A 22,617-nucleotide genomic window follows, 5' to 3' on the forward strand; every position below is an offset into this window, starting at 1 on the left:
AGGCTGTTTTCTTGGTTATCTTGTGTCTGCGGTTTGTTGCTGGAGATTATAGTGTTGTTTCTCTAAATTGTGTGTGTATTTTTTGCCAGTGTTCAGCTGGTTGGGTTAGTGTAGGGCCTAAACAAAGCTGTTGTTGTGGTGGTTTTGGTGCACATTTATGTGCCTTAATGCAGTGGTTTGGGCCTCTGGTTTTGGATTCTTCCCTCACCATAGAGACATGTGAAAAGTTTTCTCCACAAAGGTAATGTAACATGAGGTGACTGACTGATATTCAGATTATTGTTTGAAGGGTGAATTATTCCTTTAACATATAGATGTATTTACTGTCTCCACCTCTGTCCCCCCACTCATCTGACCCTCTATCATACCACCTCCTTATCTGACACCCCCCACCCCCCTCCAGTCTCAGATAACCCACAGGATGGTGATGACAAGCTGACCCCTCTCTCTCTCTCCCTCTCTCTCTCTCTTTTTCTCCCTTGCACTCCTGTTCTCATATTTCCCACCATGCCGTGCTGCAGACAAGATGCGGCATCACCTCCGCCTGTCCTCCCTGCAACCCCTAACACTCTGACCCCTGCACACACACACACACACACACACACACACTGCAGGCCCATAGCTCACCATGTAGCCTCCCACTCAAACCACAGGTAGTTCGTCCCAGGGTTGTGTGTGTGTGTGTGTGTGTGTGTGTGTGTGTGTGTGGGTGTGCATGTGTGTGGTACTTTACCTCACATCAGCCTGTTAGCCAATGCTCTGTTCAATAGAAATGAGTATTGGGTGAAGGTAAATAATAATGTTCTCGTGTTCAAATATAATCCTGTAAAATGTTGTTTTGGGAGTAAAACTAGAATATATACATTTGTTTGAAGGATAAACTTGTTGATGTTTTGACAGCAACATTTAATAGATAGATAGATAAAGAAGGTATTGGGTAATTATATAAAGTAAAAAGGCTTTTGAAGAAGTGCTTCATTAAAACATGTTTTTTGTGTGATAGAAGTTTATATTAATTGAATTTGTGCTCATTCAAAGATATTGTAATCAAGGGCTCTAGTTCAGGCATTTTTCATGATGAAGATTTTGGTTTCCCCTGGTACAAAAGGGGTAATGAATCACGAAAAAATAAAAAATGAATAAACAAACAAACAAGAAAAACAGAATATTGGTGTCTGCACTGCATTCAGCTATCAGCCACATTGTTTCACACTGGTATCGTCACGCATCAGTGCATTCATTTTTCCTGTCAAAGCCTTTTTTTAAATGTAAGGCTTACAAAATGAGGTTACATTATCTCCATTGTGTTAACACAGAGGCTGATTTCACAATAATCAATGAAGAATATTTTAACATTAATTTCTCTCACGTTTAGATTAATAACTACATCTGTAGCAGGAGACAGGTAGATTCTATTAATGCTCACAGCAATTTTAACAATCTAGAATTTTTGTCTCCCCAGTAATCTAATGAAAATAATGTAAACAGGAATCATGTTAGTACAAAAACAGAATTTAACATCTTTTCTCCAAAAAAGAAAAATTTCATTGGCATCATTTTTCACTTTTGCTTTTTTAAAATATGTTGATGATACACAGTTATTGTCGTAACAATTTTAATTAATCATTTGATTTCATTTTCTTATTCATACATTTTTACTGAATTTATTGAAGGGGTTATTTTACTCTGCTCTTATTTTACATGACGGTTGCTTGGTGTGAACACTGACAGGTTGCTGTTTAAGGATTGTTAAACTTCAGTCAGGTTTAAGCGTGTTTGTAGATGGACAGATGATTTAAATCTTGCGGTTTTGAACTTATTTGTCATCCTGTCACGGTGTTAGCTCTGAACAATCCGACCTATAAAACTGTCTCTGCTGTCAGTACACTGTAACACGTGGAGGACCGATAACCTGCATAACACACATAACTGACGGACACAAATCAAGATTTGTGGCACTTCTGGACCTACACACACACACACACACACACACACACACACACACACACACACACACACACACACACACACACACACACACTCTCTCTCCTGGTTATGTGCTGGGTCAGGTGTTGAAGAGAGAAATGTCAAGAATCTCTTGGCCCAACCTCGCTGTGACCCCAACAAAGGTCACAGAGGTCAACGAAACCTGATTCTGAGGAGCTATCTCTGTACACACACACACACACACACACACATACACACACACAAACACACACACACACACACAGATGGAGGGTGGTGGTGATACTGTCAGGACAGGGTGTCAGGTCAACTGGTGAGAGAGGACAGACGGGCTGAAAAAAGCCAGGGTCACGTGTTTGGAGCTGTTTTTACTGAGTAAACATTCTAGTTTTCAATACTTGAATATTTTCTCATCTCTTTTCCATTTTGGCGGACATATTGTTTAACCCTCTAAAACCTGGAGCAACATCACTTTTCTTGTGCTGCTTTAAGACGTCTTTCACAAGCAATTGAACCTGAAGCAAATTTTTTTTTTGTCAAAATATGTTCTACAAATTGCAGGATAATAGATTTTGATTTTTTTAGGAGAAAAAAAAGCTAAAGAAAAATGTCTTGGGAGAAAAAGAAAAAAAATGAAAAATGAATATAACTACAACTAGTTTTCCATTGACCATAGCAGTATATTTTAAATAATTATACAGAAAATGATTGTAATTTTTGAGCATTTTTTTCAAGTCTTTTTTTTTTTTTTTTTTTTTTTTGTGCTGCATTTTTAGGTAATTTTGTCCTTTTTTGTTTTTTTCTTTCTAGTTTCTTTTAAATTTTGGGTCATTTCTTCTTAAGATGCTCTTTGCCTTCTTCCCATGTTTTGAAATAAATTAAGGGAATTAGCTCAGGGTCAATGTGGACCCTTATTTTTGCCTTCTTAGATCAACAAAAAAGATCAACAATACACGTCTTGTAATTTGAACCCAGCATCTGTGTGTTTCCAGTATGACTAAGCGGTTACGTATTTCTTTCTTGGGACACACACAGACGGAGCGAGTGCGACAGATAAAGAACGAAACGGAGGGATAACAGGAAGGTGAATGCACAGCAAAAAGAAAAATAGCTGAAAAAATGAATGATGGGACGGATGTTTGACCCTGTGCCCTGTCTCTCGGCCTGTCTCCGTCTTTCAGGTCAAAGTAATCTCATTTTTTACAGTTTCTTTTCTTTTATGTCTTAGCTGTCCAGTTTGTACGTCCCAACATTCATTTTCTGACTGAAAGCAGAAGTTGTCTCTGAAGCCATAACTGTTGATCTTTCTTTGACCTGAAGTCGTCATAGCAACAAGCTGATGTGTCACCTCCTGTACAAATCAGCCAGACTGTTAGTGTCATCAGGGTTTTATTTTATACTGCGGGACACTTTCAGTTACAGGCAGGGCTGGCAGGATATTTAGCACATAATAATACTTTAAATGTGTTATATGATCGTTTTTAATATTATTTTGAGTACTTTCAATGTGTAGTTTGCATGTGGCTTTAATATTACACAGTCATATCGCTCAGTGCACAAAAATGCACTTTTCAAAATCAAGCATTCAAAAATATTATACATTAATATTATTTTATACTTTCATCAAGTTTTTTTTTTTAACCAACATCAGTCCAAACCATAAATATCAAATATTCATTAATTTCCAGAATTTCAGTCCTTTCAATGCCAGGTTTTTGTCATGATGCCTGATATCTGATAGATGCCTGATAGATGCATGATATTTTCAATTCATTACATGCACATCAGATTTTTTTTCTGACCATGGATTATATAAATAATGGACTACTGTGATGTCACTCATTGGTTTGTGGACTGATTCTTTAAAGCCTCAAGTTTGGCATCTTGTTTTTTTTGGAGCCAGAAGTGACCACATTTACACCGGAGGCCGGCGCTGTGAAAGAGTGAAGGCTGGATCTGAGTGAAAGCTGAGGACACTATCAGCAGACAGCCCATCACTCAAGCGGCCCACCCTTAAATATGTGTACATATGGGCATTAATAAAATATAAATGAGTAAGTTATAAAAAAAAGAAAATGATAATAAGTCCCTTGTACAGCTGTAGTGAATGTTAACATTAGCTACAAAGACCAAAACTATTTTTGTACCAGACTGTAAACATGTTGATTTTTGCTGTAAAGTTGAGCATTTTAACAGGGGGGTTTATGGGAGCCAGCCACATGTGGTCATTAGAGGAGCTTAAGTTTTGGGCACTTCCACATTGGCTTTATTATTAAATCTCAGAAGTAGCTGCATGCTTGTGTCATGCATACTGAAATTTTTCACGTTGAGTATGTGCAAAGTGCAAATTTTGGACTTTCACTTCATTCACCTTGATTTTGCATCTTATTTGCGCCTTTGCATTTACTTTGTTCGTAATCACATTGTGCGAAACACTTACTTGTGTTCCACTTGAGCACGCCATGAGAGGTTCTATCTGTCTCTCCAGCTGCTGTGGGTTCTAGATCGCTCTCACCAGAGTTCTAAGTAGAGAAAAAGAGAGCAGGATGAACAGCTGTGACCCTGCTTACAGACCTAAAGCATTCATTAAAGGAGATGTAACTGTCTCCTATGTCAGTAGTAACAGTAAGAAGAGAGACAGAGTCAGGACAGAGCTCTGTCACACGTCACGCAGAGCCATAAAAGGGGAATGGACCTCTGTAAAGCTGGCCATTAACCAGTGACCCAGCAGCTAGGGAGACAAACGGGAAGTCACACAGTAAGGGGCAACAAATAGTGAGGTTTGTCCAAACTGGTAAGTTTAAGGCTGCAGCTGACAGGAGGAGAAGACAAAAGGAGGAGCTCAGTGGTGAGTCACAAACTGGGGGGGCTGTAAACTGGCGACCTTAAACCTGACCTTGCGACAATAAGGATACATACTGAGATGACAAAAGGCCTCAGTCATGTGTCAGCTGGAGCCATAAAAGGGGGAACATCTCCAAACCTGGCAGCCCTACAACTCACCCAACAACCATAATGCACCAGGCACAGGGAAAGGGCTCAATCACGGCTGCATCGGAGCCATAAAAGGAGGATAAAGTCTTCTCACCTGGCAACCTCAGCTCCTATAATGGTGTGTGTTTCCCCAGGCCAGTCTCTGAGGTGTGTGTGTAGACAAACTGTTGCTGATCGATGGGAACTTGTGGTCATGACCTCATCGTCTGGCCTCCAGGAAACAGCACAGACAAAACAGGCCGTCATTGCACAGTGGCACTAAATGCAACTTAATACAGGCGTGATCCGTCCATGGTGTCAACATTTCTACATGAATGTTTATCTGTCAATAACAACAGCAAATCATCATCAACACTGCGAGCAGACTGGCCTCCTTGGGATTTCCTTTTGATGAATTTTTAATGAAATTGTAATGGAACTCATTCGAATATACATATATAGGTCACACAAAATATACTCATCATCTATTTTTGTCAGCAATAGTAGACAGAAATAATAGCGTGCACATTTTAGCTTGCTTTCTGATACATTCTTATTCCCAGAAACTTTGATACGCCAGTCAGTAGGCCAGTTTCCATTACATATTCGCAATATTTTCAAAAGTTCGATTAAACACAATAACGAGATGACCACCAAAACCTGACATTTTAAGCCAAAACATGATCTTTTCATAACCAAGTGTTTTTTGTACCTAAACCCAACCACATGTTAACCACAGCGTTGTTGAAACTTAAAATTTTAGCTTAAGTTTCAGCTACAGCATAATAATACACAAATGCATCTGTGGTTGGCAGAAATGGGCCGTGATAAAAAAAATCTTACTAATTGGTTGTTTTTTTTCCACAAAAGTTGTCTTTTGCTAAAATTTGACATTAAGGACTTGTGGGACACTGATCGACAGGTGTCCTAGTTTACAGTAAGTCATGTAAATGCTGCTTGCTTTTTCTGGCTAAGCCCCAAAAAGGTATTCAGCCTGTTCAATCAAGCAAGCCCAGGAAATGTTGCTAACTGCGTGCAGCCAAAAACTTGCAGGAAGAACTTGACTTATTTGGTTCCACATGCATCAGTCTACATACAGAATATTCTGACCGTTACCACCATTCTGCGATGGTTCGGTCAAACTGTGACAGCCCTACGCAATTACTGATTGATTGATTGATTGATTGATTTCATGTCAGACATGTTTGTTCATTAATTATTGTTGGATTCATTGTCATTTTGTTGTGATGTGTGAGTGTGTCAGTGTGTGATGGATGTGCCCTCGCTTTCACCCTTGCCATGAGGATGATGCACTTTAGCTGTTCCTGTTTCCCCTTGTCTCTCTGTCTTTCTCACACACACATGCACACGCATACACACACACGCACACACACACACACACACACACAGGGTGCTGAAAGAACACAACACAATAGCTTGTTTATCTGAAGCTAACACAGCATGCAAACTCTGGCGAGCGTGTGTGTGTGTGTGTGTGTGTGTGTGTGTTGAGGTCATGTGGTACATATCGTTAACTTGGGCAAACAGTCAAAGGTGTTCAGGCCTGTCTGCCACACAAACACACACACACCCATGCAAAAAGAGATGCACACACTGAAAAAACACCATAAAGATTTTATTTAAAATAATTTTAGGGACAAATTTATATAATTTTAGAAAATTATGAAGCAGCTTTTGATTTTAAATAGTCTTCATTAAACATCTGTCGTGAATTTTCCTCTACTTCACTCCATTCTTTATCCCAAATGCAAAGATTGTGTACATTTCAAATAATTAAAATATATTTTCAGCTATTTTTGTTAAAATTCTTCCTGTTCTTCCTCTCTTCTGGCCTTTTTCAGCACTGGACAGACAGGAATGTCTGGCCTGATAACCTCCTGCTCCCTGCTCTCCCTCTGACCTCAACAGTTCAGCCTGATGACAAAAGAAAAAAAAAATCATTTTAAGTCTCTCTGCAGCTGACTTTTGGTCTGTGACCGTTTGTCCTTCCTGTTGTCCTCTTAAAAGACCCAAAATATGAATGACACAACACAACTCTGCAGTACATTATGTGAACTTAAAAAGAAAGTGAACGCTATTTGATCAAAGAGTCATCTGTAGACACCAGATTTAATACTGAAAACTCTATAAGTGAAAGGGGCAGGTGACGCTCCGCTTTGTAGACCTTTGAGCTGAGTTCCAGGAATTACAGGGATCCTAGAGGTGATTCCAGGGATCCTGAGCAGGAAACTTGAGTGTGACCAGAGGATCATAAAGGTGCATTCAGTGATTTTTAACCATGTTTTCTGTGAGGTCTCAGAGATCCCAGCACATCTAAAAACAAACATAACATTTTATCAGCTTTATACTTTGTCAAAAGTTTCAGAAATCTTCCCTATAAACTCAATTTAAAATTGGTGACATTTCATATTTATAACAACTCTGTTGAATAGTTTTAAATATATAATTGTATAATAATTGTATAATTGATATTTTGTAACGTCACTTATTGCCTTTCCCTGTGTTTTTGAGAGGACTGAAACCAGTTTGCTCAGAGTTCACAGCTTTAAACACTCCTGAAAGGCATCGAAACTCATTACAAGAGAAGTGATGTCATTACAGATTTCCCTTCTCTGAGGGTTTCAGGGGTTTTTGAATTCTCTGAAATGCTTTGGATCAGTCTAATGTGGATTAGTCTGACCCAGACTGTCTCAGGTCTAAAAGGGCCCACTTTTCCAACAACAATCAGTTATTAAGGCTCATTTATACAAGTACCTCTGCATTCAAATTGTTTATTTTTTTTGTGTGTATATGATAGCATAGATATAAGTTATTAAGTTATTTTTTCTTAGCATCTAGTATTTCTCCTTTTACGTCAAGAGAGTATCAGTGGCCATGATAAAACTAAAAATGATCAAACACATTAAAGGCGTTAGTAAGCTGCTCTGAGCTTTCAATAGGGAGTACTTGTTAATATAGGATTATTTCTTATAGTATTTAGTTACTTTGCTTTTGGGTAACATCTCTTAATCTTCAGAAGGTTTATGAGGATCAGCTGAGCCTGGATGAGGCCGATGCAGATGTGTTTAGTGCAGAGCAGCAGGCCTTCAGATCAGCAGGGCGTGGCGGCTGCTCAGCAGGCTGCAGCTCATCTGTGAGCTCAACGGAGGAGGAGAGCTGCTGAACTCTGCACGACCCCAGCAGACAAAAACCAGCACACACAGACACACACACACACACACACACACACACACACTCACACAATAGAACTGAGAACATCAAAGATTTTTTTTTTTTTTATTAAACTTGTATTGACTGTATTTAGGAGGTATAGAATAAAGGTGTTTTGTATTTTTTAATGTTTTCTATCAGATCTAACTGAATTAATCAATGTTTCATTTATATCAGGAAAAATATACCATATTGTTTGATATCCTTAACTGTAAAGCACACATACATTTTCAATCATTATTTTTTAACTGTTACTGCTGATTATATATATTATTATTATTATTATTATTATTATTATTATTATCATTATTATTATTATTATTATTATTATTATTATTATTTGAAAGTCATAAAATGACTTAAGGACTTCACCCTATTTTACCCACTCAAAGTGACGGGTTTTATTATTATTGTGTTTATTATTCTTATTTGAAAGTCATAAAATGACTTAAGGACTTCACCCTATTTTACCCACTTAAAGTGACGGGTTTAGAGGAACATTTAAAAGCACTTTTTTAGTGATCACATGATAAATTGGCCCTTTTTTGTGAAAAACCTGTGTGTATTTGTTTTTATTTAAAAGGGCATTTAATTTATGTGAAACCATGAATATGCCCAGTAGCAATTAATGTAGCACATAAAATTAACAATATTATGCTTTTAATATACGTATTGGAATCAAATAACAATAGGCAATAGAGATGCACTGAAAGTTATTCCATCAAAATCAACGGCGGCTTTATTGTTGCTATTTTCTTTTAACCCATTTTGGTGTAAAATAATATCAAATGTTCAGATAAAATGCAAATAATAAGCTAAAACTGAATATTGCTTTAGATGACATATAATTACATTTTATTTATTTTGCTTCAGTGTGTCAATCGGTCATCTTTAGCTGTTTGATAAATAGTCTTACAGCATAATACAACATGTACAAAGTGAGATAATGAACATGAACCAAAGATTTCACACAAGAAATCCCTGATCAAGAGCAGCAAGGTGGAAACAAAATGTTTGGAAGAATTCTAATATAAGCACAGAATAAAAAATTATATTATGTTATAATTTTTGTTTCCCAGAGCGAAATACAAGAGCCTTTGGTTTCTCATGTTGACAAAAGTGTGTTGTGAAACTATGAAACTCAGAGAAACAAATATTCTGCTTTGAAAGCAAACTCTCAAATATGTAAAGAAGTGCATGAAAGTGTTGCTGTATGTTAATCTGTAGAAATAGGTTTTATAAAAAAAAAAAAAAGCCTGCTCAGAGCACCCGGTGGCTCAGTGGATAGACTGGGTGCTCCATGTATGGAGGTGAAGTCCTCGTTGCAGCGGCCGTGGGTTCAATTCTGGCCTCGGCCCTTTGCTGCATATCATCCCCTCTCTCTCCCCCTTTCATGCTTCACCTGTCCTATGCATCAAAGGCATAAAAAAACTAAAAATAATCTTTAAAATTAAAAAAAAAGCTTGCTCCATATTTCTGTGCATGCAACAGGAGGATGAACATCTGCATCAAATCAAACCCTAACTGATCAAAATGCACCATGCCATTTATGCAAGGAGAATAGACATAGTATTCTACTGTAGAACATCATTGGAACAATGTTTTATGGCCTCATAAAATCAGCTGAAGCAAACAGGATTATAGTGTCAAGTGCAGCTGATATTTCATTCACTTTCAAACCAATAAAAGAGACACTGATCTGAAAAGAGGAGAGCTGAAACATCAGCATGACTCTGCTGCGCGCTCATCTGTTTGATTGAGACTGAACTCTTGAACTGCGGCCTCACCACTTTATCTTCCACCGCTCATTGTGAGGGCAGGAGCACACACACACACACACACAGCCCTGTGTTGAACTTGAGATGAGTTATGGAAAGGAAAACAGGAGTCGGGGGTCAGACCGTATGAGGTCACCCTGAAAGAATCTCCCCTCTTTCTCTCTCTCTCTCTCTCTCTCTTTGTGCCTCACCACTCTAATCATCTTTAACATTTCTTGCTCTTCTCCCCCTTTTTCCTCCACCTCTCCACACCAATTTCTTTTTTTTCAGCCTTTACTTTATGTCCTTTCTGATCAAAACTAAATCAGTTTCTCTCAATTATTTCCCTGCACAGCCAGGGTTGCTTTGTGTACATTTCCCTACATGTGTAGTACGAGTTTAAAAAAAGTGTCTGATCAGCAGATAATTTTCAGGTCTCAGCACAAGAAGACTGACTGAAAGACTGTTTTGCAAATCACAGATATGCTGCATTTGCACGTTATTATTTAGCAGATAAGTTGAAACTTTATGTCTCAACAACATTGAGTTAACTTGTTTACTTAAGGCACAAAAATCAGGAAAACAGATTTTATGGTAGGCTACATGTCATGATGCAAGTTGGTAAAAATATAAAATGTGTGTGTAATGTTTTGTCATGAAAGACATAAAGGAAACATGTTTTTGTTTAAAGTGACTCCCAAAAAATATTATTGTAATATATATTTTGGGGGGTTCTCTTTTAGGCACATCACCACTTTAACACAGCACTATAATGGCAAGAAATTATTAGTGCTAGAGGGTTATTGTTTGAATTTTTTATAAAATCGTGAAAAAAAAACTACTACTTCATCTAAAAGTGAAATAAAAAATGAATCATAGAAAATTAACCCTTGTCATAACTTAGTTTGTCTTGACATGACTCTCATACAGCATTTATCATGGGTGAGTTCAGATGAGGATCCAAATGCAGAACAGGAAAGGGCAGATAGGTGAACAAAAGCTTTAACGTTGAAAATAATGTCCAAAAAACAAATAACCAAACCAAACCAAATAACCGAAACACAAATCAAAAAGCTAAACTGAAAGCAACCAGAAAAACAAAGAACTGAGGACAGCAGCAAACACAGTGCAAACAGCAGGGAGGATAACAGAGGTACTGAAGAGAAACAAAGGGAGACACACAGGTTTTTATACACACAGGGAACTAATCAGGAGAATGAGGCACAGTTGGGGGAGGTGGACACAGGAAAAAGGAGGGAACACAGGGATTGGCTAAATATTGAAGGTGTGGCAGGGAACACAATGGTGAAGCAAACAAGACTAAAACAGAACAGGTGTGCAAGGAAGACTCTAGCTAGGGAGGACAAACAGATAAAAGACAGGTGTGATAGTAAACAGGAAAACCAGAAAGGAAAGTGAGAACAGGTGAGGACTGCACAACTAGTGAGGGACAGGTGACACTACAAAATAAAACAGGAAACAGAACATGAATAACAAGAAAACATAACAGAAATCCTAATAACAAAGTCCTCAAAATGACACAAAATCTAAGCTAATGACAGCATTGAACCATTATTGAACAGCCAGTTGGAATAAGTACTTAAAATACCTGGTTCTGGGGATATAATCCCAAAAGCCAGCCAACACAACTATAATAAACAAAATCAGAACCAGTGTTGTTGACTTTTGGCCTTAAACCAACCTGTTCTCATTCCGAACACTGCAAATACTGCCGCTCTTTCAGTGCGTACCTATGTGACATCAATAGTCCACATGCAACGCGCACGGACAGCATCACATGAGAGTTTTATGTATCCTTGTGCATCAGCTGTTTATGCTCCATGAGTGAAATGAAGGGGTGGAATGAAGCAGCATTAACCTTAACCGTCACGATGGTCAGGATTTTGCAACAAAGTCACGGACAGTTTTAGGCAAAAGAGGCACATGGCGCTGAAAAAACACAGTCATATCCAAATGGGAAGCGAACTCCAAACTCCCACACGAAACTCGGTTGTTTGTGGGATCCACTCACCTCCCCATCCACCCTATATTCGCACTCGTGCTCCTTATATTACGTGGTTACCTGAAGCGTCATCATTACCTGACGCTGTCCCTCAGCGTTTCATGCACGTGACCGATTTGGTCCAGCCATGTTCTCCAGTGACGCCATCCGTACGTGTTGCATATGGACGCACCCAATACCTTCCGGTCATCCGCCAGCGTACACAATAACAGCACCACCGGTTCTGTCCAACCACATTCTCATCTGACACCATCCATGTGTGTTACATGTGGATGCAAAAGGTGGGGTGGCTTTTGGTGTCACATACATACACAGAGACAGAGCAGCGCTATTTGACATGTTCAGAATGAGAACGGGTTGCCAAGTGGCACTCCATCCACCATCACCTCCACCTTCCAATGACAACATGTTGATATGATTCATATGAAAGGTGTAAAAGCAATGTATTTGTAGATTGCAGAAACATTCAATGCTAACATTTTGCTCTGTGGACTGGGCTGTGAAAGTCATACAAAGGGAATAAATAAAGAAATGAATGAATACCAAAACTAATTTCAAGCATTGTTTTAGCATGAATTAGAAAAATTCAGCCCAGTCACCATCAATGAATTAATCAATCAATTAAACTCATATTGGATGATTAAACACCTTACAAATTACATTTAATGCCAACTTCCAGTACCACAGCAGGAAGCAGCGTGGAAAGGTGAAATGTTCAAGTCTAAATCACAACTAAAACTGGTTCTTGGTAGATGGACATTAAGAAACGTCAGACAGAAGAAGAAGAGGATAAGGCAGTTTTTAAAAAGTGGTTTGACCAGGTCAGTACCTCACAACACGTCATCAGAAAACAACTGCAGGCTGAGGTGTGTGTGTGTTAGAGGATCTGAGGGAGGTGTGTGTCCTGTGTGTGTGTGTGTGTGTGTGTGTGTGTGTGTGTATGATGGGGTGATGACTGAGCTTGCCACCCAGGCTCCAGGACAGGCACCTTCAGACCGGCAGGGAGGAGAGGGAGATGAAGATGAGGAGGAGGAGGAGGAGTGTGTTTACATGTTTAGATATCCCAGAGGCTCTCCAAAGGTCAGCAGGTCACCGAGCCACCCGGAAAGCCCCGCTACATTCCTCACTGTAGCCCTGCATGTGTGTGTGTGTGTGTGTGTGTGTGTGTGTGTGTGTGTGTGTGTGTGTGTGTGTGTGTGTGTGTGTGTGTGTGTGCGTGGGTCAACCAGAGGCCATGCAACCATGTGGATGCGAGAGGCCTGACTGCTATTGAAATGCATGAAGTTCTCTGTATGTTGTAACAAACTTTTATCCATGAGGAGGAACACAACCAGTAAAAAGAACAGTTTCTATCCGCTGGCATTAAGGATAGCGGAGCAGCCAAAAAACTGACAGAATATCAGTTAAAACAGTCTGAGTCCAAATGAAAGACATCGAAAAAAGTAAAAAAGTCAGGTTAACTTGCAGCATTGCCTATTGGCAGACTCATGAAATCAAAACGCAATGACTGCTACATTAAGCGTTATCCAAAATTTATTTTTAGGCAATAGTTAAGCAAACTTTTTTCTGGGAATGCAGAGAGTCTAAGGAGGTGCAGTACTGTATAGACTTAAGATTGTTTTGGAATAAGGCCTTTAATCACCAGTATGAATATACTGCAAGTTCTCCGTCATCTCTTCTCCACAAATGATCTGTTTTGGGTATTTCAGCGAGGGTTCCCAAAGTTATGAAACATGTCGGCACAATTATGAAATAATGAGGAGATGGGTATATAACTGTTTCAATGACTTTGTCCATGCTCCAGATTCAATTTCTTTTTTTTCTTTTTTTTGATAATTTTTCTAACAAATATTTCTTTTAATCTCATAAATAAAGCTGGAAAGTCCTAAAATATAGGTGCACAAGTGTTGCACTCAGTTTTTTTTTCAAGTCAGCAGCTGGGTTATGTACAGATGTTGTTTTTGGAAGTGGTTAGGGTGGGACTTTGACTCAAAAGCCACTTGAGTGTCTGGTTTCTGTAAGCAACATATCCTCATACAAAGCAATGTATCCTTGCACAATGGTTTATATTATATTTAATAAATAAGCGGCCCATGAATGAGGTTATGTTCTTAATGTAAAGTTACGTAGGTGATGTTTAAAAGAAACATGTTGTGAAAGAAACATGGTGACAATGACCTCTAAATAACTCAAAGATCACTTGGTTTCACAAATCTCCAAACTCTGGTCTCTTGGGGGACATTCCTTTGTTGTTTGTCTCCTAACGTGGACTTTTGGTTCTACTAACTTCTTTGTTGATAAAAAATGTCATCCAGGCAGCATCCCTCCAAAAATGATTTTTTTGCAAATTAGAGGTTATATATTAGAAGCTGGAATTTGTTTTTAATGGTGCCTATTCCCAAACATTTTTTTAAAAGAATTCAATAAATGCACATTGTTTGACACACAGTTGTCTGTTTTGCATAAATGGTAATCTGGACTCTCACAGAGACACAAGCATTCAGTGTTTTTTTTCCTAACACTTCCCTCAGTTTCTCTGCTTTCTGGTACCCTGATACTGCAGGTAGGTATGATGCTGCTGGGACTTGGTTGGGCACCAAAAGTATTTTGGGGGCTTGACAGCACCACAGAAACATGCCAAGGGTGTTTGGCAATGTTTGAAACGGAGCACAGTTTACAAATGCACGAAATGTTGAATGCTGCAGCAAATCTTTGTCATGTGTAAATTAGTGAGTCTCTATCATACGGAAGAGTTTATGATCAGTCTGAAGAGTACATCATCGAGAGTGCAAAGTAATGGATTAACAGAGGAATCTTTAATTGAGGTAGTTGACAATAGAAAAAGACAGACAGGAACATGATTGGGAGTCTCTAAGGCAGCAGAACTAATAAAACTCAGTCAGTCTGCTCTCAATTCATAACAACAGACATCATTATCAAAAATATCATCCCTTCTGACAACATTACACATGTGAGGAGGTTTACTCCTGAGTGACGTTTACAAGATTTAATTTGAAATATTTTGGAGTAAAATTATCCACATTTTTCAATTTTGTCAAGTATCAAGACCTTCAGCAATAACAATAAAAAATGTTGACAGGAAAAACACCCCCCTCAAAGACACACTCTTACCCATAATCTATAATCAATAATATAAAATGCATCCAATAATTTACTCTCATGGGGGCAGAGCAGGCAGTAAAATATCCCCACTTTCTACATTCAGCAAGGAGGCATGTGTCTAACAGGCATTTTGTTCAGTAGTTTTCTTTAGCCCCTGAGTCTAACTAACATGTTCAAGACACAATCAGACTGTGAAGGTGTTACAGCCTCTGACATCATTCATAAAAATAGCAAGAAACACAATATTACAGTTTTATGTGTTTGAGCACTTTGAAAATGTACCCTGTAGTCACATAGTGCAAAGCCCTGAGCTGCATGGGCTGAGACATAAACACAGAACAACAATTAGAACATTCAAGAATGAAAGAGTATTGAAGGTTTTAAAAGTGGAACACAAATAGCTGCACCTAATAAACCAGTTGTGTTTTGCAGCTGTTGTTGAACTGTTCACAGTGTTTGGACCTAAAATAAATTGGCTCAGAACCCAAAAAGTCAGTTTCCAGCTGGAACCCAAAAAAATAGCAGGTTTTGACCAGAAGTTTGAACCGTAAAGGCATCGGTGGGCAAAAACATAGCATGCATTAGTCTTATTAATAATTGGTCCATGCTTGTTTTTTGGGTAAAAGCAAATATCCGAAATATCAACAAAAGTTCACAGGTAATCAGTGTAATCCCTACTACTTTTCTACTCCTGTTTACTTCTGCTTTGCATTGTTTTACGCCCTCCACTGATGACACGTCCTTGATTTTAAAGGATCTGCGCAGAACTGCTGGAAATGTGAGCTGGTTTTGCTAGACAGCACCGGGATTCTAAAGATCCTGAATGACACAAGTTAACCCTTTGAATCAAGCAAATTGGCGTTATTTCTTTCAAAATCATGGGGAAAATGTAATCAGCAACTTCAGAAGTAATGACCCAAAAATTTGCAAACTTTTTTTTAATTGCCTAAATTTTTTTTTAAACAATTAGAGAATAAAGTAAAATAAACAAGAAAATTACCTGGAAGAAACCCCCCCAAAATATTAGTAATTCTGCAAAATACCTGCTAATCAGAACAGTACTTGCTAAGTTGCTCATTGCCTTTTTCTCCATATTATCAAAAGAAAGAAAAACAAGTATTTGATCGAGGTTTCAAATGGTTAAAGAACCAAGCTTATACTAAAAATAGTTTATCTTTCAAGTGACAAAATTTTTTAAAAATAACTAAATATCAGCAGAAATGGTGTATTATCCACCTTAAATACCAGTTAAACCCTGTAAATCAGACACTATATAAAAAGATGGCAAAGTGCATCCCACCACCATCATCATCATCATCATCATCATCACCATCATCACCACGTCATTACCCTGATCACCAGACACTGTTTTTATCTATCATCTTCTGGTTAGAAGTAGATCCCAGTATTCTCAAAAGGTTTTTGTCCGACAATAATTCACCAGATATTTCAGCACTACAGACAGCCTCTTTGAAGAATATTATTTTGAGATTTTTTGAGATCATGTGACCTGGTCCCTGACGTCATATTCTCTTACATACTACAAAAGGCATCGGTTTTTGATTGTGTGATCAATGCTGTCAGAGATTTGCTGCACCACAGCTCCATGGAGGCAATCGTTGGGCTACCAACCTTTTTTGGCTTTAGACCCCTGAGAGGCAAAATTAACCACAAAGCCAACCAAAGCAAGAGGTTATGGTCTTTGACGACATATGAGTAATTTTTCCTTCTTAGATCGTTTCTTAGTAAATATTTAAAGAGGCCTGAAAAGGAAAACATTAACAGTAGTTTTTCTTTTTCTTTTTTTTTTAAAGGAAGTTGAGAATCAACAGGGAAAAGAAATAATTTTGTGGAAATATTTGTTTTTTGTTTCATATTCTAGCCTGGATAGCTGAGTCAGTACAGCATCGTGTGAGGATCCAGGGTTCAATAGCTAAGTCAATGGCTTGGGAAGTGGTTCAAGTCCCCGTTCGGAACAAACATGAATTTTAGAATGGTGGCTGGAGAGGTGCCGGTTTATGCTCCTGAGCACTGAACCCCCAACTGCCTGTCCATGAGCAGCCCCCATCTCTCCATTAATACATGTGCAAAGGTGTTCCTTTTTGTGCATATGTCTGTATTTTGAGTGTCTGTTTGTGTGTGTGTTATCTACTAAATAACAACAAAATGAAAACACAGAATATCCCCTTTAGGGACTAAAAAATCTTTCTTTCTTTATATTGTGACCCTCCAGACTTATCTTTGGATCCAGTGTGGGGTCTCTGACTCCAGGTTGACAAACACTGCATTAAGGTACCTGCAACTGACCGTCTCTACACCAAAGCATGAAATCTATGGTTCCTTTCAAGTATGTGGTTTTGGTTTGGAAAAAATTGCAAAACTGGACACCAGAAAATGTCAACGATGTACATGACATTGTAGATAAGAATTGGGGAGTTTATCGGAGGTTTTTCCATTATTGTTCTTTCAGTGTCTTTCATCACTAGGCATCAACCATGTGTTTGGGATGTTCATTGCTTCAGAGTATGGTCCCTTTTGTTTGTCGTTACATCAGCGTAGCTTTTGCATTGTCAAAATATCAGTTATGGTGGTCTAATTTTATCCAGCTGTAGTGCTTTTCATGTTTAAATAAGTCGCATCAGATATTTGAAGTACACCCTGTTTTTACTCTATAAAAAAACAACTGACCAAGCAGTCAATAAAGGCTACCAAAGAAAAGGTTATCTTCTGGAACTCTGGTGCTGGATGAGTTTTCAAATGGAATTCTGGGACATGTAAGACGTCAATGACCAAAGAGGAACAAGATGAAGTAAGTTTATGGCGGAATGCATCCCATAGTGCATCGTTCAGCAGTACAGGTCGGTAGGCCACCTGCACAACCAGTCACATCCCGCGCTCACTATGTCTCCGAGCTCGGGGACGCGCCCGGAGACGTGGACGCGGAGGAGTGATCGGTGTCCTCCAGGTCCTTGTTGAAGCCGCCGTCGGTACCGGACGAAGAGCGCGCGGAAGCGGAGGCACCCTCGCGCTCGCGCTTCTTCTGCTTCATGCGTCTGTTCTGAAACCAGATTTTCACCTGCGTCTCATTGAGCTCGAGCGTGGCAGCGATCTCCACGCGCCGCGCCCGCGTCAGGTACTTGCTGAAGTGGAACTCCTTCTCCAGCTCCGTCAGCTGCCGCGTGCTGAAGTTGGTGCGCATGGCGTTGTTGTGTGCGCCCGCGAGGCCGAAGTCCGACACTTTGACTGGATGGAGGAGAGAGAAGCTGTTAGAGACGTGTTTCGGGAACTTTTTGTTGTTGTTGTTGTTGTTGTTTGTAGTCATTGGAGGAGAAAGTAATCAGATTCTTTACTTAAGTAAAAGTACTAATACCTCACCGTAAAAATACTCTGAAACAGGTAAAAGTCCTGGATTTAAAAAAAAAAGTTAGTTGAGTAGCCCAAAGTAAGCAAGTAAAATTAGGAACATGTACAAAAAAATAAAATAATTATTAAATATATAACCCCCCCCCCCCACACACACACACACACACACACACACACACACAAAAAAAAAAACAAACAACAACTAAATAACTAACTCAAATTCGTAATAAATTAAATTAAATTATGAGAATAAATTAGAAAATGTTTATATATAATAGTGGCCAATTATTATTATTACTATTAGGCCTTGTAGTAGTAGTAGTAGGCTAGTAGTATTCTGAGTATGGGCTAGTTTATTAATGGACTAATTGTTTCAGCAGTGCTTGTATTAACTGTTGTCTAGTTTAATTAATAACAAAACAGATTTCATTAACTCATGTCATGCCTTTTGTGCAAAAAAGGGCACAAATGTGTTACGTTACTTAAAACTAAAGCTTCCAGATAAATGTGGTAAAGTAAAAATGGAATGTAATGGAGTAAAGGTAGAAAGTGGCATGATACGAACATATACTCAAGTAAAGTACAAGTATCTCAAATTTGTTTTTATGTAGAGTACTTGAGAAAATGTACTCGTTAACATTGTATCAGTTGCATCATCGTCAAAGATGAGATAAAAACTGAAAAGAAAGCCTATATCACATGATGCAAATAAAAAGAACAATAAATCTCATGTATATAAAATAAATGTCCTTGACAGACACTGCTGGTCTGTCCCTTTCATTGATTTATTTACTGTAAATCGGGAAGTCAACTGTTCCTGTTAAAGGCACCCTTTTCTTTCTTTTTTTAGTTGTTTGTGTGTTTATTATTTTTTTATTATTAGGTCTGTTCGTTTAGTTTTAATCACATCAGCAAAAATCCCAATTTTAGCGCAAAATGAGTTTAATATCACAAGAGTGAGAAACAAAGAAGGGGGAAGAAAGGGGCTCCTGAGCAGACTGAGGCAGGGATGGAGAGGCAGCTGAGGGTGTGATGGAGGGAGGGGGGGCTTTAAAGATAACAGAGCAGGGTAGACTTCCTGGAGTGAAAAAACCGGTCTGCTATATCCATTAGAGAGAGAGAGAGAGAAAGAGTGAGAGAGAGAGAGGGAGACCCTTTCAGACTTTGGGGGCCAGACCTGCTATCTGCACTGAGATATGACTACACGACTAAGTACTGAAAACACAGGACGTTTTCTTTTTCTTTGTTTTTTTTTTTTCTTTTTTGTGTGTAAATTATTATTATCATTATTAGTAGTAGTCGTAGTAGTAGTAGTAGTTGTAGTAGTAGTAGTAGTACTTTGAAGTCAAGTTTAGGCCCTGATGAATAAAATTAAACTATTTATTTAACCTGCTGGTCCACATGTAATAAGCCTATAAATCGTTCATAGTCTAAGTTAAAAAAAAAAAAAAAAAAACAACCTTCATAATCATTTTTTCCACTTGAAATGGATAACATCAGCCAAATTTCGTTTAGCCTTTCGTTAAAAACAATAATGCAACCTTTTTATTTAATGCAGAAAACGATATATTTTTATGATACTGAAATGAAGCAGGCTTCATTGGTTAAATGTTTCGGAACATGACAGCAAATGTTTTATTGTTGTTGAAATTTTTGAAAGCTATTAATTCTTGATACCAGTCATCATAATAAAACAGTCCTTTTTATATATATGCATGTGGCCTGTCTTTGTGTTGTGGACAACCACAAATAAATACATCGACGGCACACTTCAAAGTATTATTTCACTGAAGTTTTTGTTGGTTTACGATGAAACGAAGTGAGTCACTAAAACAAGTGGAAAGAAAGAACAGATGGAAAATAACATTTACAAGAAGTCGGACATCTGCATATAAAAGGAAATCTGAAAGGCTGATAGTGGGAAAATATTTTATTCTATCCGCTGATATTATTGATTTGTTATATTTCAGAAGCAGCGAAGCCATGTTACGCAGATTGCAGTCGAAACAGCAGTTTTATACCCTGTCCATTAAGTTTTCCTATTCAGGGTGTGCTACTGACAAAAGCCCACATTTTTCATTTTCCCCTCTTCTGAGCTAATCGCTTGTTATTTGGCTGCCACCTTCATATGACAGGCCCTGTGATAAATTATGATAAATGCAAAGGAGGCGTCTTCAGTGGAAACTTCACAAATCACTATTGAATACGTCATATTTGACATATTTGACAGAAAAATGGCCCAATCATGAGCAGTAAATTCTCCCACCCTCCCTCACCTGTCTTAGGGGGGTTCCTCTTCACCTTCATCCAGTCGAAAGTCTGTCCCTGCCCGGCCTGCTGGCCCTCCTCGTCCCCCCTCTCTCTGTCCTGGGACACCGGCAGCTCCCCGTACCCTCCCCCGTGCGGCAGCCCCAGGTAGCCCGCTGCGTCCAGACCCCCGCCGAGCTGCTGCGGGTACTGTGACCCAGCCAGAGCGCCCTGAGGCCCGCAGTAGGCCCCGGCCAGGGCCCCGTAGCTCGGGCCCACGGTGGGGGCCGCGCTGGAGAAGGTTGATTGATGATAGTAGGTGGAGGCCACAGACTCCTCCATGAAATACTGCGGGTGAATGCTGTTTTGAGGGCCAATCGCGTTAGCATAGTCCGAGTTTGTGGCGCACGCCTGCCCCGCGTAGGCCCCGGTGTTATTCCCGTTATTATAGGCAGGCAGTGTTTGTAAGCTCTGGCTTTGGTGGAGGTGGTGATGGTAGCCGTTGTGCGTCTGCTGGTGCTGTTGTTGCTCATGATGATGATGCTGGCTCGCCCCTGTGGTCCCGTGCACTCCCCCGCCTCCAGAGCCCCCGTACAGCCGCGCATCCCCGGTGTAACTCGCTCCTCCGGCGCTGCTGTCACTTCTAGTCCCGTTAACGGGAGCTGGAGAGCCGTTGTGTCCTGTGTGGAAGGAGCCGGAGGTCACCGGGAAGCCCTGATGCTGATCCAAAGGATGGTGATGCAGATGATGGTGATGATGGTGGTATCCAGATTTAGGCGCAGAGTACGCGCCGGTTCCCGGTCGGTTACAAATGGAGTATTCCACAAATGAGTTCATGTTGTCCATGCGCAGACCGGAGGCACGATGGGACTGGATAAAGTTTAAAATTAAGCCAAAAAAAAAAAAAAAAACAGGAGTCTGAAGGAAAAGTTAGCAGGAATGAGTTCAGGAAAACATCAAAACTTGGAAACTTCCATGATAAATGTTTCCCGAGATTGTGAAATCCTTTAGTTGGACGGATAAAATAAAAATAAATAATTAAAAAAAAAAAAAAAATGAAATTTTTTCGGAAAAAAACCCGCGTAAAATAGGAAATGTTCAGTATAATTTGTTGAAATAAAACCAGCAGAAACTTCCAAATGCACAAGAAAAAAAGCCTGCACGTCCACAAACCGCAAACACACATGAATAATGTGCTCTGCTGTGGTGTGTGTGTGTGTGTGTGTGTGTGTGTGCGTACACGGAAGGCCTTGCGCTGTCAATAACTCAACCTGCGCTCCTAAAGGCTCCTCGGTGACAGCAGAAAACACCGCGAGAAGACAGAAAAAAGTCACCTCATCACCTCCACACAGGTTACATTCCGTCCTCGTCCATTCTGTTTTTTTCCTCGAATCTCTGCTCTCCTCTTTTCCGCGACTCTCTTTCTCCCCCTCTCTCTCTCTTTTCCGTGTCACGTCTTTTCTTACCTCTGCAGGCGGGTCACGTGGCTCGTCGCGTCGCCTATGGTGACCGGAGGACAGAAGTTTGTCAGCCGGTCTCAGAAAACGGGGGGACCAGTGTGTGTGGGGGTGGGGGGGGGGGGGGGGGGGGTCGGTTGAGGAGTGTAGTTTGCGCGCGCGCGCGCCCTGACGCACGCGCCTCATCCATCACTCGCCGTGACATTAGCACGACAAAGAGACTTCAATCAAACCGGCCCATCAATCTGATATCAGCACGGATCTGTCAGAGCAAAGAGAGAGGCAGAGAAGAAAAGAGGAGCTGAGAGTCGGCCTGCTGCTTCCAGACCTCCTCACTGCCAAATCTCTCTCTCACACACACACACTCACACGCACACACCGACCTGCTCCACTTCCAAAACCACATCCTAAAACGCACTATACTGCACCTCAAACTGATACACTAACATTTGTCACAATCCTGCAGTTGCATACTGTC

At 39.7% G+C, this 22,617-nt stretch overlaps 1 protein-coding gene across 1 annotated transcript; it reads right to left on the reverse strand.

Moving 5' to 3' along the window:
• Window positions 1-17,971: 17,971 nt before the first annotated feature.
• Window positions 17,972-21,528, reverse strand: hoxb1a (homeobox B1a). The gene is made up of 2 exons (XM_042504553.1): window positions 20,712-21,528; window positions 17,972-18,315 (listed from the first exon to the last, which is right to left on the reverse strand). The coding sequence occupies exons 1-2, from the start codon at window positions 21,526-21,528 to the stop codon at window positions 17,972-17,974; spliced, it is 1,161 nt and encodes a 386-aa protein (XP_042360487.1).
• Between the last annotated feature and the right edge of the window lie 1,089 nt (window positions 21,529-22,617).

Source organism: Plectropomus leopardus, chromosome 17, assembly GCF_008729295.1.
Source record: "Plectropomus leopardus isolate mb chromosome 17, YSFRI_Pleo_2.0, whole genome shotgun sequence".
NCBI classification, from domain to species: domain Eukaryota; kingdom Metazoa; phylum Chordata; class Actinopteri; order Perciformes; family Serranidae; genus Plectropomus; species Plectropomus leopardus.